At 39.4% G+C, this 16914-nt stretch overlaps 2 protein-coding genes across 2 annotated transcripts; one reads left to right on the forward strand and one right to left on the reverse strand.

Annotated features, from left to right (window-relative positions):
* The first annotated feature begins 4411 nt into the window (after positions 1-4411).
* LOC116252893 (probable CoA ligase CCL6) lies at positions 4412-14858 on the forward strand. The gene is made up of 20 exons (XM_031627505.2): positions 4412-4648; positions 5969-6032; positions 6128-6217; positions 6539-6595; positions 7127-7175; positions 7905-7981; positions 9144-9183; positions 9278-9372; positions 10216-10380; positions 11497-11607; positions 11703-11790; positions 11886-11952; positions 12058-12133; positions 12214-12331; positions 12704-12949; positions 13224-13363; positions 13525-13707; positions 13814-13933; positions 14345-14417; positions 14552-14858. The coding sequence occupies exons 1-19, from the start codon at positions 4503-4505 to the stop codon at positions 14390-14392; spliced, it is 1980 nt and encodes a 659-aa protein (XP_031483365.1). The 5' UTR covers positions 4412-4502; the 3' UTR covers positions 14393-14417; positions 14552-14858.
* LOC116252894 (uncharacterized) lies at positions 14705-16686 on the reverse strand. The gene is made up of 5 exons (XM_031627506.2): positions 16132-16686; positions 15929-16006; positions 15687-15786; positions 15289-15422; positions 14705-15134 (listed from the first exon to the last, which is right to left on the reverse strand). Exons 1-5 carry the CDS (start codon positions 16471-16473, stop codon positions 14910-14912), a joined length of 879 nt encoding a protein of 292 aa, XP_031483366.1. The 5' UTR covers positions 16474-16686; the 3' UTR covers positions 14705-14909.
* Positions 16687-16914: the final 228 nt, after the last annotated feature.

Here is a 16914-nt window from a genome sequence, read left to right on the forward strand (position 1 = left end):
GTAGGTTGGTGGGAACGGCTCAATTGACGTCCATGACATTTCCTTCAAGTGCTAGTGCTAGTAGAAAATTGCATAAAAAGTATCAATCTGCTGCCTTTTTAGGTGCTTCAACTTCCATGTGACGGAGGCTGGGAAATGGATTACTTGAAAAAGGTCCTTGGAACTAAACCTTTGCACCGTTGACAAGATCACTCGAGTTAGCCGCGAGGAGTTTGGGCAGTGGGGAACATTGTTCTACACGGTGAGGCCCTCCGCTTAGCGTCTAGATTATGCCCATGCTTGGTATAAATTTTCCAATTTGAAAGGGCTGATTAAAAATCCCAAAAGGAAAACCAGAGTTTAAAAAATCATAAAAAGCATAGAAGATAAGATCTAGTGACAGATAAGCTCTAATTTAGGAAGAGAGGCAGAGATCCACATGTCGAAATAACTGGAGGCCCGTTCGATGTTATTCCATAATTTAATTTGTAGAAACTTGTTTCACATTGAGACCTGATGCGCACAAGAATTTAAGAACTCTTTTTTGTTTAAATAAGGAGCAACTCTCCAAGAAGTGAACCATTCAAGAGGCCTGCTTCTTAGCGAGTTCGTGCGGCAGCAACAAATAAGTTCGCTGCCTCCTTCCCCTTAAAACACATTCAGGGCAAAGGAGTTGGCATGTTCCATTGTAGGCTAAAATAAATGAAATTTACTGGTTCAAGCACCCTTAAATGTATCAATAAGAGCTCCCTCCACCCTACTAGGGCTTTGGACGTTTAGACCTTAAGGTGAAGGATGTCAAAAGTCCAATACTCAGGATGCGTCTCTTAGCCAATGTCCGTCTAATCTCAGTGTTACTATTGAAAGCCCTTAAATGTCAATTCTTTTTGTTTCTAAGTTGCCGAGGACGGTGTTATCTCTCTCTCTCTCTCTCTCTCTATATATATATATATATATATATATTTATAAAGGACACCCATTTTCCCAGCCCATCGTGTCTAAGTGCAATAACTGAATAATAGTACTTGGGTGAAAACTTGTTGGGTAGTAAAATGAAGTACGGCGAGAGGATGATTGGTTTAACCAAGGAAAAGCCTGCACTAGTCAATACTAAAAAAGGCCAGAGGATGTCTTATGGGCAATTGCATAAGCGAGAGGACCCAGTGTCAAGCCTGCCTTTGTGGATGTCATTGAATAACTCAAGGGCTGAAAATTTTGGGATCTGACCTAAGAAAATTATGAGCTTGGTATGACATGTACATTTATTTGGACAAATCTAACTTATTTATTTGGACAAATCTAACTTGCTTGACCGACCTGTTCATTTTATTTGTGGTTTTACTCCGAGCATATGCTTTACATCTCGCTTAGATTACGTACGAAGGGTATCAGATCTTTTCCTTAAGCATAATCCGGGTTCAGTATTCAAACCTGGCTAACTGCTACCTGGTCCAGCTTTAGAAGATCCAAACCAGTTGTTTTAACCACACTCATCCCCAACGTACAAAATTTAAAAGCCAGGCAATACTCTGCACCCAACATCAATGCCTTCATATGGGCGGGCCCGGATGTGTCCTTGACCTGGGAATCACATCAGAGAGCAGTTTATAATGGCAGCTGTTCAGCCTTTCCATTTCATTAGCTCTCTCTTTGTCTTTCTTTTTTCTTTTTTTTCTTAATATTAGATATAAAAATCATAATGAAGGAAAAAAAGGCAGTCATATGTTTCTTATATTTACAAACGAAAAAGACAGTCATTTATCATCATACATATGTTAATTGGTAACTGAATCATCATTCAGGGCACTGGAGGGGGCTAAATACACACACACACACACACACACATATATATATATATATATATATATATATATATATATATATATATGTCAAGGTAAAGATCCTGGATCGATCAGTTCAGATTCAATCTGAAGCCACTGAAAACAGAAGCAGGGCAAAACAAGCCCACCCTAGAAGGACAAAATGGAAAAACTGTAAAAACCATTTCCAAAATGACAAAACTACCCCTGAAAAAGAAAAAAATACCATAAGCAACAATGCAAACTCGTCCCTTGGTGCCGAAGTAGATCCTTGCACTATTCTCAGTGTGTTCTTGTAAGGCGTGATGATGGAGGCGCACACCTGGCTTTTCCTCTCAAGGAACATACTGATCTAACAGTCCTCTCCTTGATGGCTGGCAACCTCATTTTGAAAAGAAATCTATATGGCTAGCTGCATTTCACATACATTATCTGCCTTTATAAATCAACGTCAATATCACCCAAATCCTGGAAGACCAAGTGAAGATATCATTCAATGGTATTTGAAAACCCCTTAAGATGGCAGCATATGCTTGGTCACTGTAGTTAGAGTAGGATCAGACAGTGCATTGAAAGCTCTGAGCTAAAAAAAGCGGCACTTGATCCACATTCATTCGTATGGTTGGGAAGTAGGTAAGCCATAAATCTCTGTCACCCAATTATTTTTTGGTCAAAAGAATTGCCACCCAACAAGTGTCACTAGAAATGATGTCTCTGCTCTTAACTGATATAAATTTGCATGTATAGTCCAACCAACCTCCAAGGATTTCAAGGGTGATTGTTCAATGCTGGTCAGGTTTGTTCATCAACCTGCAGGCAATTGCCAAGAAAAGAACAGGCCTTTAATGTCAGGACAAGGATTGGCCTGTTTTTCTCTGCATTTTGCTACTGACGATTAAGAGCCCCTTTCTTTTTCTGAAGAGGCCGGAAGTCCCCCTCTTCCTGCTGCTTTCAACTGGATGATATATCCCCACCTTTTGCTGCTAAGGAAAGTAGCACCTATGAAAATCACTTGCAGTGGGAATGTGCCATCTATCTGATCTTACCACCTATGCTAGGCCCCTTGAACAAGGGCTTCTTCTTTAGTAGTTGATCTTAAAACTGGGAAAATATGAAACCATCTTTTATAGAAATTTGATATGACAGTTAACAAGAGTTTTCATAGACCTGGTTAGGTGAATTAATTTATGACTTTTAAGTTCAAGGAGGCTGAGGGTTTGATCGCATCTCTTTGTGCTAAACCGATTGTGCATATTCAGCCTTCCTTTACCGATTAAATAGTAGACAAATGAAACTTGAAAATAACTTTTTTTTTTTTTCTTTCATCCGGAAACTTGAAAGAGTTGAAGACTTCAAAGTCAAGCTCTCATATTACCATTTTATCGTTGGAGCTCTTTTAATTGTTATGCAAGTACACTACGTGACATCCACTGTTTAAACAAAAATGAGATGCCAGCAGCGTGCGATTAAGTTCTCTTATCAAATAGAGGGTGTCGTTGGTTGTTCTTGAAAGCAACATTTTCATTAAACAAGCTGTAGAAATCGCAGCCAGATCGCAATTTAGAAAACCTATAATTAATTTGAAAAGTAGCTAAAAGTTGCAAAATAAAAAACTTTCATACTCACCCGGGGACAGGTAAGAGAATTCTAATGTTGCTAAGCGGTTGGATTTGGATCAGCTAAACACATATATAATAAACAAATTCCTTAGAACAAAAAAAAAAAAAAAACCACGAAATTAAATTAAAAGCCAATCCTTCACTTACGGCATACATTTTTTTTTTGTAGCGTTAAACAAATTATAGGATAGCTGTTTACGAAACAAGAGTTTTTGCATCAGGATCGATGGGATTCCGTGTTGTGCCAAAATCTTTGAGAAAAGGGATCATAAGGCCGATGCTTTTGAATCAATACCAGGTTATTATACGATAACAATTATTCTTTTGATGCAAACACGAGGCTGTAACGACTAATACTTACATAATATTATTTCTTATCATCCCATGCCCATAGACACCAATATTAATAACAGTCGTCACGATGTTTTGAAGCTGTACACGAATATCTGAGGATGCCCATATACACGAATACTAATAACACTCATGACGATGTTTTGAAGCTATGCATGAATATCTAAGGATGGCCATACACACCGTTAATACTAATAACATTTGTCATGATAGTTTGAAGCTATACATGAATATCATATGATGGCGATAATTGAAGCTACACATGAATATATGATGATGTTGATGCCCATATACACCAATGTTAATAGCATTTCATTATACTTTTGAAGCTACACATGATTATCTTATTGTGTCATTTCAATTTCATATATCTTAAGTTGAAGGTGCTACCATCGCTAATACACGAGGCCAAGTAAGTCCAAGGCCTTGGAACTTCACCGGGAAATGGTAAGATAATCACCTCCACCCGGACGGATTTTTAACCGTTCTGTGTACAAAGAGGATAAAGGCCAAAACAAAGAATGCGAGTCTGTTCCGGTAATTTGGCACTTTCTTTTTCTTTCTGTTTTCTCTTTAATGCGCCTCCACCGGTGAGGAGGGAGGGAGGCTCATGCACCATAAATGGCCTTGCACCAGCTCCACCCCTTCACCAATTTATTGCAGAAGCACTACCACCACCTCTACCTCCACCCCCGTTTCTGTTCCTCTCTCTCTCTCCGTTCTGAGATAGGCAATGGCGTCGTACCTCCTCAAGGTGGAAGAAGGAAGGCCGGCAGCGGACGGCCGGCCGTCCGTCGGCCCCACCTACAGGAACATCTACTCCAAGGACGGGCTGCTCGAGCCTCCCGAGGGAGTCGACTGCCCCTGGGACTATTTCAGGTGCACATCGATCCGACCATTGCTTTTCTTCCGCCTCCATTTCAAGTTTCACCCATCCCTTACTCTCTTTCTCCTTCTCTTTTCTGCCGAATGGTGTTCATGTGCGCTGAATTGAGTTGACATCATGATCTGGTTCTCTGGCGCTTAATAGGTTTCTCTCCTAGAGCGTGAAAGTTGTCATCTTTTTTGGTTCGACTTTTTTCTTTTTCATTAACGTCGATTACAGAGCTCGACAAACAAATGTGCGCGAAGCAAGGCCTGCGGCAACAACGAAGAAGGGACGCAAGCACTTACTCTGTCCTTAGTCTATGTAGCCAGACGGCTGCTAATGACGGAAGGCGGAACTCGTAACAAACGGCTGTATTTCCTATATGAAAAGGAAAGCTGTCGTGTACTCGACCTGAGTACTGTTTCTATCCGTCCCGAACAGTTTTGGCAATGCTCGATCCGGAGAATATAGCGCGTGTTTGAGGGACGTGGACGGGTGTCCCTGGCGCCCATGTCATCAAGTTATGAGAAACATGGAATTTTGGTTTAATCCAACACTTATAAGTGCCTTATGATACATAAAAGTGAATAATCTTGTTTAGATTATTTCCTTATTATTTCTTAATTAATGTACTTAAGTGGGTGTGGGTGACTAAATAAAATACATATAAATTTAATTAAAATATAAAATTTTGAAAATATTGAGATCAGTCGCCAGGTCTAATCTGTGTGCCGTCCATTCGGTTCGACAGAATTGCCCAAGAAAACCAGGTGGAGTTTACTGCTACAAACTTAACTTTACCAAAAAAATCATATTACCTACCACCTTTCATAAATTTTGTTCTACTGCCATGGCTCACGGCCGGGTGAGAGTGGAGCACTCTTTTCTTTGCTTAAAGAATAGAAAACCATGCCTCACATAGAGTTATGAGAAGGTTGTCTTCCGACTATTTGGGGTTTCCAATTATTTGAAATTGTTTGCTCTCTTCGAAACATCTCCCATCCCATCTCAAACAATCAAGAGAAGAAACTATTTAAAGTCATTTTTCAGAATTAAAGTTGTTTTCCATAATTCCAGCCATAAATCATTAAAAAAACTATATGGTTAGAAAACTTGGCGTCTAATATCTAAATCGATTTTATGAACCAAAAAATCTAATAACCCATGGCCATTTACAATAAACTTATTTTGAAATCCGAATTACACGCTTTACAAGGATCGTAACTCGTAACCGTGGCCTCTCGTTTTGCCTTTAAAGCATCATAATCTAGAGGTATTTATTTTTCACCATGTGAGTGTTTTCCCCTTACACTAAATTTTTAATCTTGCAGTCAGTCGGCAAAAAGAAGTCCCGAGAATCGAATGCTTGGTCATCGCCAAATACTGAATGGGAAGGCATGGTTTTTTTTTTTTTTTTGGGGGACATGGTCTTTCTTGTATTCCCTTTCACGTGCTTCTTCACTTCGACAACTTCCTTTGTGCTATTATAGGCTGGTGCGTACGCATGGAGAACGTATGGAGAGGTGTATGACCAATCTATTCGACTTGGTTCTGCCATCAGAAGATGCAACGTTGGACCAGTGAGTGTTATACTGAAGCATATAAATTTCTTCTCTGTACTTCCTTGAATTCCAAATCATAAAACTCGATCTGTTTGCGTTTTTGGCAATGGCTGATGTATATATATATATATATATATATAACCAAAAGTTCTCATTCTTTAGTCCAGGATGCCTTGTTTTCTCATGAAGTGGGACTAGAGATGTTAATGCAATTTCTGAGCATTTAGTTAGTAATAGTGAACGTTTAGTTGTTTCTGTTTGTAAATCATACTGCTTTGTTTACAGCTTGCTTAAAACCAGCTGATTGAATCAGTTTCCGCTTTTTTGTTTTTTGTCCAGGGAGCTTCTTGTGGCATTTATGGTATCAACTGCCCGGAATGGATTATAACGATGGAGGTAAGCTCTCGTCTATTCTAACGTGGTATTCCAAGTCAGCTGGGACTCGTAATTGGTAAACGGGGGTTCTTTTTCAAACTCATCCCTGACTTATAAGCAAGTGACAAATTCATTCCAGCCTACGCGTGGTTGATCAATCCATTCCTAGCAAATGCATATGTACTTTTAACACAAACCCAAGCTTCTGTTTTCTTAACCATGTTCAGCAATAACTGTAAAAAGATCGCTGGATTACAAGAAAGAAATTTTTCGTTTAACAAATTTAGCCGCTGTAATTTGAAATGGTCGGATGGATGAACCTCTAGATTGATATCAGTCGGGAATGAATAGGTCAGTGAGTGGCAAATAAGGCTTGGATAGATATGAATAAATCCTATAAAAATTTCCGAAAACTTACGATGCATACGACTGAGACATGCAGCATGAAGTTACTGAACATGTGATTTCTGATCGAACGTTGGAAAGGGGCTTATTTTCTATTCTTCTTTTTCCATATTTTTTAACTGATTTAACGTTTGCTTTTTTTGTCAGGCTTGTAACAGCCACGGGATCTACTATGTGCCTTTATATGACAGCCTTGGTGAGGGACCATGCTGCATCTTGCTTTATTTAAATCACATGGACATAACTAAAATTAAGTATATGTTTTTTGTTTTGTTTCCACGGAAAGACTAAGTATATGTTTTTTGTTTTGTTTCCACGGAAAGACTAGATGCATATTTTTGTTTTTCTTCCAGCTTTCCAAAACGTTAGGCTTTTAGCTGAGTATTAATTTCGTTGCATCAGAAAGGTCTCAAAAATGGGGATTCAGGGCTGTCAGATTCTTTAATTTTCACTGTTGCTCAATTTAGCTTAACTCGGCAAAATGCATAGTCTATCCATCGAGCTACATAAATTTCTGTAATTATGAGGAATTTATTAGATCAACAGATGTTACTTTGAGAGAGGGAAGTTAAGTATCTAAACTGTAGCCGAAGTACCTTTTGGTCTTGAAGCGAGCATCTTGGAGACTCTAGAGGTATCTTCAGTATGAAGCTAAAGTTGTTACTTATTCATGAACTTATTAAATAAATGCACATGGGAGGGTCAGACATTTCAAAAAAAATTTGGGTTTTTTCATTTCCGAACTAATTTTCTTCTACCAGAGTTGCATGCTTCCTGTTTTATTGATGAGGTCTTCAAAATAACCGGCAGCAATCATCAAAGGTTGCATTTACGTAAAAGGGTGATAACAAATCATGATTCCCATTCTTGAATGTCTGAATCTTCAACTAAGGTATCTGATCATTATTCTGGTTATGACTGGCAGGTGCTAATGCAATCGAGTTTATAATTAACCATGCTGAGGTTTCAATTGCATTTATCCAAGAAAACAAGATACAAGTTGTATGTTCACCCTATTCTTCTTTCTTATCTTGTTTGAAGGTTATGAATTGTCATTTATATAGTTCATCTTGTCTATTTTGTTCTCTCCTTGCACTGTTGTTTCAAGGTTCTATCTGTTCTAAGGGTGGGCATCGGGCCGGGCTGCCCGGGCCCAGCCCGATAGCCCGGGTCTCGGCCTGGGCTGGCCCGTTTAAAAATAAAAAACAAATTTTAATCATAAAATAATTTTTTAATATAAAATATATTTAATAATAATAAATATATATTATTAAAATAAAAAATAAAAAAATATATTTTTTAAAACTTAAACAGGCCGAACCGGGCCGGGCCGGGCCGGCCCGACGCCCACCACTGATCTGTTCAACCAAATAACATTATGTGCTTGAGACTACTAGACATCTTATGCATGAAATCTATTACTCAATTGCTAATTTGCATTTTCCTCCTACTTGAGTGAAGATGTAGTTATGTTTGCTCTGTGGCCTCTGGATTGTGCAGCTCATCTTCTTAAAGAAAAGAGAAAGTGGTACTTAGAATTCTTGCACGGCCAACTTAAATCCATATCATAAAGATTCACATGTTCCCTTGATTAAGATAAATGACGTTGGATATAGCAATAACTTCTTGAGTTTGGCCTGTATATATAGATTTTGGCCATTAAATTCCTTAGTTAACATCATTCTGTCAGCCATTATGTACACTTAAACACTTTCTGGGTATAAAGCACAACACTTTTGGTGGTGATATAATCTTCTTTAAAACAACATCATGAAGATATTTTTTTAATTCTACTGTCTATGATAGATTAAAAAAAAAAAGCAAACATATTTGGAGCTGCAGGCTGGAACGAGTGTAGAAAGATATTGAATCTAAAAATTTTGAGCCTTCTATGTTCAAATTACAATAATATAGACTATAGAGTATCATCTAAATGATCTTTGCATTCCTTATTGAATGACAGGCAATTAATCTGTTAATTTGTTCTTTATGCACTCACAGAATATCCTTCGTCATGTTTGCCTCTTGTGACATTGTGCATGCGTTAAAAACTGACTCTATGGGCTATTTTTCATTTCTTTGGTTGTTCTTTTTCTTTCAGTTTGCCTTGTTTTTCAAGCTTCTTTCCGCTGACCTTTTTCTGGTTTGACAACCTTCTGTGCAGATTCTTCAATGTCTTCCAAAATGTGCGGCATACCTTAAAAGTATGTATCATTGAAGTACCGTGCTTCGTGTTTTGACTGCTTGAACTTAGCTGTTGCCGTATATGAGATCTAAATCTTGGATTACCATATTCAGCTGTAGTCAGCTTTGGCAAGATTCAAAGTGAACATAAAAAGGAAGCTGAACAAGTTGGAGTCTCATGTTATTCTTGGGAGGAATTTATTTTGCTGGTAGGATCTTGAATTCTGATGCCCACCAAAAATATTTAGTATTACCATGTGAAACTATGAGTTTGACATGCCGTTAGCTACTTTTTCATGGTAGTTTGTCAATGCATATCATTCTCATATGGTTCTCCCATGATATTTTAATATCAATTATTCATTTTTTAGTTAGTCATAACTCTGAAAACAAATCCCTCTGTAATGTAACTGGACAAGATTAGAACTCTATCATCATCATTTCATTCTAGAACTCATTAACCATCATTTCATTCTAAATAAACAGGAACCATTTGAAAGTCAAAAGCACTTGTTAGGGGATGAGTTATGGTGAAATATTTGTATGCGAGCACATGATCAATTTCCAGCTAGATGTGGATTTCCAATTTTCTTCTTTCTAATTGGATTAAGCATCAAAAGTGTTGAACATTGAAGGAAGCTGCTTGGATCTCATGGGCATTAGTTTAATCCATATAGAAGCTGAAAAATTGAAACTTGGCTCATGCTAACTTCCTAGTCAACTGTTTAGCTTTTACTGCTTTAAGAATATATTTCCTTTAGAGGGCTTTCATGTTATAGCCTTCAGTTGTCATGAAGTTTAATTGTGATAAATATGTTTTTATGGCAAATTTTCTACATCCACAAACACACTGCAAACAAGTCCCTTTTGTTTTGATAGGAAAATGAAATAACAGATTGAGCATACTATCCATACTTAGTTCAAGCACATTTTGAAATAAACAATGCTTCTTATATTAAAAAACTGGCATAATTTTCAGTAAGAGATCATCATTAAGTAAATCTTTGTCTTTTTCATGTAAAAAAGGGACATTCTGTTAATATTTGTTGCAGGGAAATGAAGAATATGATCTTCCCCATAAGAGGAAAGATGATATCTGCACAATAATGTACACGAGTGGAACCACCGGAGACCCAAAGGGTGTCCTTTTAACCAACAGAGCAATGTTAGCTGAGGTCCATTGTATGGACACTATGCTTCAAAAGACTGATGAAGGGGTAAGCATTAAACCATGGTTTATACATTTGGATGCATCTCCTTTTCAACTGGCTTCACCCAAAATGCATCTGTGATGGTGATGACCCAAAAAAAAAAGATGTAGCATCATAATTTTTTTGGAAGGACTGTGCTGTATTTAACTACTAGTAGAAAGAACTTACCGTAAGCCAATGTACTGAATGACTGTTGCACAAGCTTGTTTTTTCTTTCTCTGTTCACATCTTCCACAGCATCTGACTATGTTATAGCTGGGGTTCCTCTTGTGCTTCTCTTTGTATAGACTCCATAATTATCATATGCTTTGAGACCTCTTTGAGGAGCATAACAGCCATTGAGGCATTGACTGCAAGTGGTACTCATTGAACTTGCTGCTTGTAAGGAGAGTAAGAAGCACAACACCGAGAGAGGCAATGCAAACTATTGCACAACTGTTCATTCAAATGTACCTCATGAATAAACTCTTGGCTAATGAATGATCCCCAAACCCCTAAATAGAGTTGACCATGAATCAAAAGGAAATTACAGTTTGTAATTGGGGATATGGAAAAATAAAGAGAGATGAGTAGTGTTGATATATGACTTGCATGTTCAGGTTTACAGGGTAGATCTGAAAAACTGTTGAAAGTTCAAAAGGGACATTTCTAACTTTCTGGGTTATGGAAGATAGTAATTTTTGCATTTTTCGGGGGTCTCCAGCACCAAGCACAACCATAGATATATTGCTGCTTCTTTCCTAAATATTAGTTAGTTCTAGCAGTAAATGTATCCTCGTGTTGCCCGCTGGCCACTGCTCTGACAAAATTGAACTAGATAAATCACTAAAAGGAAGTTTGGCAAAGATAAACTTCAGGTATTTTTCTGCTTGTTCTTCAAATAGATGTATAAATAGAGCTTTCTATTTGTCCGCTTTGGACCTCTGTATGGGATTGCCTTCATCATCTGTTTTCCAACTGAGGAGGATATACTAAATTCTAGTAAAAGCTCAGTTGAAGTCTCTGGCTATGTTGAAAGCAACCCTGAGGATTGGTTGTATTTGCTGACAAACTATCTCAATTTGAAGTCTCTGGTTATGTCCCACTGTATATGCAGATTGATTACCTTACCAATATCTGCAGGTGCAAGAGTCTGATTCCTATCTCTCGTTCCTTCCACTAGCTCATGTTTTTGACCAAGTTTTTGAGAATTATTGCATCTCCAAAGGTGCATCAATAGGATTTTGGCAAGGGGTACAGAAACTTCTGACATATTCCATTTTATCTTCTGAAAATTCACTGTTTTATACATGGTAGATATCAACTAGTTTATACCTCTCATATTCCAGGATGTTCGGTATTTGTTAAATGATTGTCAAGAGCTTAAGCCAACACTATTCTGTGGTGTTCCTAGAGTCTTTGATCGCATATATTCAGGTACTAATAATATTTTTTGCTTTTTTTGTTATTTTTTATGTATGTTGTTTATGGAATACTTCACGTTTCTGTTTTGCTTCTCATTGCATCTGCAGGTATAAATGAAAAAGTTTCTTCAGGAGGAGCTCTGAAGAAGGCATTGTTTGATTTTGCTTATAACTAGTATGCTTTCTACATGGCCATTTATTATTATTATGGCTCTTACTTAACTTAATTCGTCCGTCTCTATCATCACAATGAATGATGTAATTGATGCGTGATAAACAGCAAGCTCAATCAATTAAGGATGGGCCTAAAGCAGAATCAAGCAGCACCCCTTTTTGATAAGCTCATCTTTAGCAAAGTTAGTATGTACCTCTTGTTTGGTTTATGCATTTTCTTTTGAAGCATATTCTTATTTCTATTCATCTGCTATTTGCATAGATTAAACAAGTGTTGGGGGGTCAAGTGCGCCTCATTTTGTCTGGAGCTGCACCACTACCAGCACATGTTGAAGAATTTTTGAGGGTCACAACTTGCAGCGTCTTGGTTCAAGGATATGGTATGTTACCCCAAAGACATTTTGTACTTGTAGAAGTAATAACTATTTTCCCTTAAAATGAGTTGCAAGACCTTGGATGAATGCTCCACAATCTTATGTTCAGTCTCTTTAATTGCCTGATGGTACTAAAGCTTCTTTAGGCAAATGACATAAATGTTTCGTTGCTGAAATCATGAACCAATGACCAAGTTATTATGTTTTCATCGAGGCTAGTATCAACATTTATAAGAATTTGCTGCACATTATTCCAAATTCACTTTTTCTATATTTCTGTTCGAATCTCACATGCTTTAAACCTTAATGGGGAAGTTCGAGCCTGTAATGTCAAACAGGAAACTTAGATTCTTCAACTGATTTAATTCTAATTAACAGGCCTGACTGAAAGTTGTGCGGGATGTTTTTCATCCCTAACAAATGAGTTCTACATGATTGGCACAATAGGAGTGCCAATGACAGCTGTTGAAGCAAGACTAGAATCAGTACCTGATATGGGATATGATGCACTTTCAACCAAGCCAGCTGGAGAAATATGCTTGAGGGGTGCAACCTTATTCTCTGGTTATCATAAGCGCAAGGACCTCACAGAAGATGTCCTCATAGATGGATGGTTACACACAGGTATCTTTGCTACTGCAATTCAAGGACATGGCTTGATTTGCATCAGAAAAGTATTTTACATTGTCAAGGTCATTTAGAAACAATTCAATTTCTTGTCAAGTTCTAGCTTTCTGAATGGAGATATTTTACTTTGTAATTGTGATTTTAGGTTGCATTCAAGACACAGCAACAAAATATTTTACCAGAAATTAAGAATTTTCATGTGGACATCCTAGTACATCTTTTTCTTCTGTGGGCTTTGAAATTGTTTAGGGAATTTTTCCGAAACTTGCAGGTGACATTGGTGAATGGCAACCCAATGGTACAATGAGAATCATAGACAGGAAAAAGAACATATTTAAGCTGTCCCAAGGAGAATATATATCCGTGGAAAATGTTGAGAACATTTATAGCGGCTGTCCTGCAATTTCATCGGTAACAATTCAGTTGCTTGACTGTACAGTAAAATAATTCTGCCCTGGTACCACCATGTCTGACTTTTCTTGACTCACTATTCAGTGTTTGTTAATTCTTTACACCTTATTCATCTTTGGCCACACTACGTTTAAAGTTTAAACACATTTCACATTTGACAGATATGGGTCTATGGAAACAGTTTTGAATCCTTCCTGATCGCAGTGGCTGTCCCCAACAAGGAAGTGCTCGAGCATTGGGCAACAACCCATGGCGAGAGATTAGACTACAATTTTTTATGCCAAAACCCGAAAGCAAAGATGTACGTCCTAGGTGAGCTTAACAATACCGGCCAGGCAAACAAGGTCAGTGCTACATACAGTGGAAGTTAATAAGCTCATGTGCAGCCTGTTAAAGAAGTGGGATTATTTTTCATGGCCAATGAGCTTATTTTTCATGCTGTTCCCATAGCTTAGGGGCTTCGAACTGCTAAAGGCAGTTCATTTGGAACCAAGACCATTTGACATGGAGAGGGATCTGATAACCCCAACTTTCAAATTAAAGAGGCAGCAGCTGCTCAAGTATTACAAGGTACTTCCGTTTTCTGTTTCTCTGTTTTGCAAGTGATGGATAGCAGATAGAAATATCAGTCTTTCTTAGTTTCTTTTGCACTTAATTTATTTGCTTGAGTGTTCCCAGAGCTTCTGCTCCGTGTGCGTCTTCCACTTCACATGGAAATGTCATTAGGTGTCTTAGCTGTTTGGCTTGTTCTCAATTGTTATCATCCTCTCATTCTGGTTCCTTTTCTCCTTTTGCTTTGTTTTGCTTCACGGGATTGTTTATCCAGCGAGCTAGGAAAATCTGATACTTAAAACTGAATAGGTCCAGTGCCCCACTCAGGCAAGCAACACCATTGGAGATAATCAGCCCACTCGTCTATTGTCAATGTGGATCGAACTTTCTCTTGTGACAGCCAATAACTTCTTAATTCATCTTTTGCAGGATATCGTTGATGAACTTTACAGGAATGCTAGGGAAAGTAAAGCCTGAAGACATTCGGCACTCTTGTGAAAGAGTAAGCATACTTTGTGTATTAACTATAACTTGAGTACTTTCTTTCACGATAGATCGTTTTAGTAGGAAGTAGAACTGAACGTTGATTTACCGATTTTTCTAAATTCATTTTCCTGCGATTTGGTACCCATTTAGGATGCATGAATCAGAAGAAGAGGAAAAAAGGAAGATAAAGCGACGGTTCGTTCATTGATGCTCCAGCTTATGAAAGTGTACGTTGGCAATCTGCTTTATGAGAAGAATAAAATTTACACGTATGTATAGTTGTATACATGCTTCTCCAGTATGGACTACAAATAATCGTGGTAACAAGCCTCTGTAAAATTGTAGTTACATGCCTCCGTAGAGGAGGAGAGCGTCATGCAGTATGATGTATGAGCTACAAAGAATGTGTGAAAAAGAATGAAAATAACCACGTATAATGGGAAGCTTCATCTCTCCACTCGACCACGACTACATCCCGGACTTATCTCATCTCTCTACTTGACCACGACTACCTTCCGGACTTGTCTCCTTGAACCGCAAGCCTCGAAAGAAGGAATACACAAGCGGAAGAAACAAGAATTGCTCCTGCAAAGCATGTCAGGTCCATCGCGTTGGCTATTGTCACATTTTGAAACTTCTCCAGAATCCCCACGTGCAATATCATCACCACAGCGTGTCCGATCTTTGTCTTAATCTCTGTTAGTGAACCCATCTCCACCCATTGAGGCTGGCTCTGGATGAACCAAAAAACCATTGGTTAGACCTCATTCTTAGCCTGCATACATTCTTAGACACAGTTTGCTTTTGCATGCAGGCATGCACGTGTGCATGTGTCTTTGTGTGTGTGTGTGTGTGAGAGAGAGAGAGAGAGAGAGAGAGAGAGCGACCTTGAGGTGGAAAAGTCCAAGCAGGTTAGAATTAGGCTGCAGATCTTCACTCTGCTTGAGATGTCGTGGACGTATGAAGTAATTGTACAAAGCCATTCCGAAGACGAGCATGGCAGTCCCAACGAGGAACATATCTGCGGGGCCAAAGGACCCTTGTGAGCGTAAAATCTTACAAAATGACAAAGCTGCTAGAGTTTCAGAAATTTAACGGCAGGGCTGCATGGTCCAGGTTTGAGCCGGGCCAGGCTTGTATGAACTCGGCCTCGTGCTATAAAAGCTGGTCCGAGTCACGGGTCGAGCCTAAGCTTTTATAGCACCTGGTCCGGTCTGGAAGAAAGCAACGCTAGGATCCTCGTTGCCTGAACTTCTCTATGTCCATTGAAGGAAGTGCAAAGTACCTATGGCTTCCATAAGCTTCAACACCGTCTGCGCTTGATCCGTTCTTTGCCACATAGCGTGGAAGTATTCCATCGATGTCCGAGCTATTATATTGCAACCCTGGAAAAACAATAAATATTTCATTTATCCTAACGATTCAGATGTGTCGCATGGCCTTCTCATTTAAAATAAGCCCTCCCCATGGAAGAATAAGAACACGAATCTGATCAGAAGTTACAGAAGCCATTGAAAGAACAGTTACCTCAGCAAAGCACAGTATGGAACCCAAGAGAGAACCCACTACGGCGATAAGCGTGCCGAATCTGAAGTCAAGGATGAACTGCGTAGAAACCAACAGCACAGTCAGAGCGAGCGAGCGAGAGAGAGAGAGAGAGAGAGAGAGAGAGAGAGAGAGAGAGAGAGGGAAGGGGGAGAGACAGAGATTGGGAGGGAGGGAGGAGCTACCTTTTCGATTGCCTTCTGAACTTTTAACTTCCAGGACTTCCCCCCGAAACCCAGCTTCAAGGCCTCGACGGCAGCCACCACATCCGACAGCAACTCGCGCAGATCCACCGCTCCCTTTTCCGCGGCCCTCCGGTGGACGACCACCGCGTCGGAAACTACTGCCCGGACCATCGTCCTCTTGGAGTCACCTCCCGTGGCGCACTTTCCTGAGTTCCTCCCGTCCAAGCCCGACGCTCTCACCGGAAACCTGAGCATGGAGTGGGCGGACGAGGGGGAAGCGGATGCAGGGGACAGATCCATCTGCACCGTCCTGCAAGAACGGAGCACTCTAGTTGCCACCATGTTCGGCAGCTCTCTTGCTAACGCCTTTTTCTTTGGTGTTCGGAAAATGGGGAGCTTCGATTTCCTTGCGTCGACCAAGAGGGAGCAGTCACAGCCGCTCCCTCTTATAGGCGCGTAGCCGGCGGAACTGGAGAGAAGATTCGGGGAGAATCTTTTGAAGGGCGAGGAGAATTCGCGTGTCTGACTGCACCGCCTCCCCGCCGTTCAAACGGAGGAAGGTGGACGGAAAACTCGGGCTCCGCCTTCTTCTCCACTTGCCACCCATGTAGGTAACCCTACGTCCGATGAAATTTACATAAACGCCATTCTCGTGCAACCATTTGCACTTGCTTGTCCCCAGTTTCGCCAGAAACTTCATAAACAAGGTAAAGTCGGACATAGTTCATTTACCAGGAAACTCAAATTCAATGGACTATTAATCTACCGACCTTTAACTAATTT

Source organism: Nymphaea colorata, chromosome 4, assembly GCF_008831285.2.
Source record: "Nymphaea colorata isolate Beijing-Zhang1983 chromosome 4, ASM883128v2, whole genome shotgun sequence".
In the NCBI taxonomy this organism is placed as follows: Eukaryota; Viridiplantae; Streptophyta; class Magnoliopsida; order Nymphaeales; family Nymphaeaceae; genus Nymphaea; species Nymphaea colorata.

Bases quoted from the DNA above. Each gene is read 5' to 3' on its own strand.
- LOC116252893 (XM_031627505.2), top strand. From the start codon at position 4,503: ATGGCGTCGTACCTCCTCAAGGTGGAAGAAGGAAGGCCGGCAGCGGAC. The intron at 9,184-9,277 runs GTATGTATCATT...TACCATATTCAG, and splicing joins ATGTGCGGCATACCTTAAAA to CTGTAGTCAGCTTTGGCAAG. The intron at 12,134-12,213 runs GTTAGTATGTAC...CTATTTGCATAG, and splicing joins ATAAGCTCATCTTTAGCAAA to ATTAAACAAGTGTTGGGGGG.
- LOC116252894 (XM_031627506.2), bottom strand. From the start codon at position 16,473: ATGGTGGCAACTAGAGTGCTCCGTTCTTGCAGGACGGTGCAGATGGAT. The intron at 15,423-15,686 runs GTACTTTGCACT...TTGGCCCCGCAG, and splicing joins GAAGCTTATGGAAGCCATAG to ATATGTTCCTCGTTGGGACT. The intron at 15,135-15,288 runs GTCGCTCTCTCT...TGGTTCATCCAG, and splicing joins TTGGACTTTTCCACCTCAAG to AGCCAGCCTCAATGGGTGGA.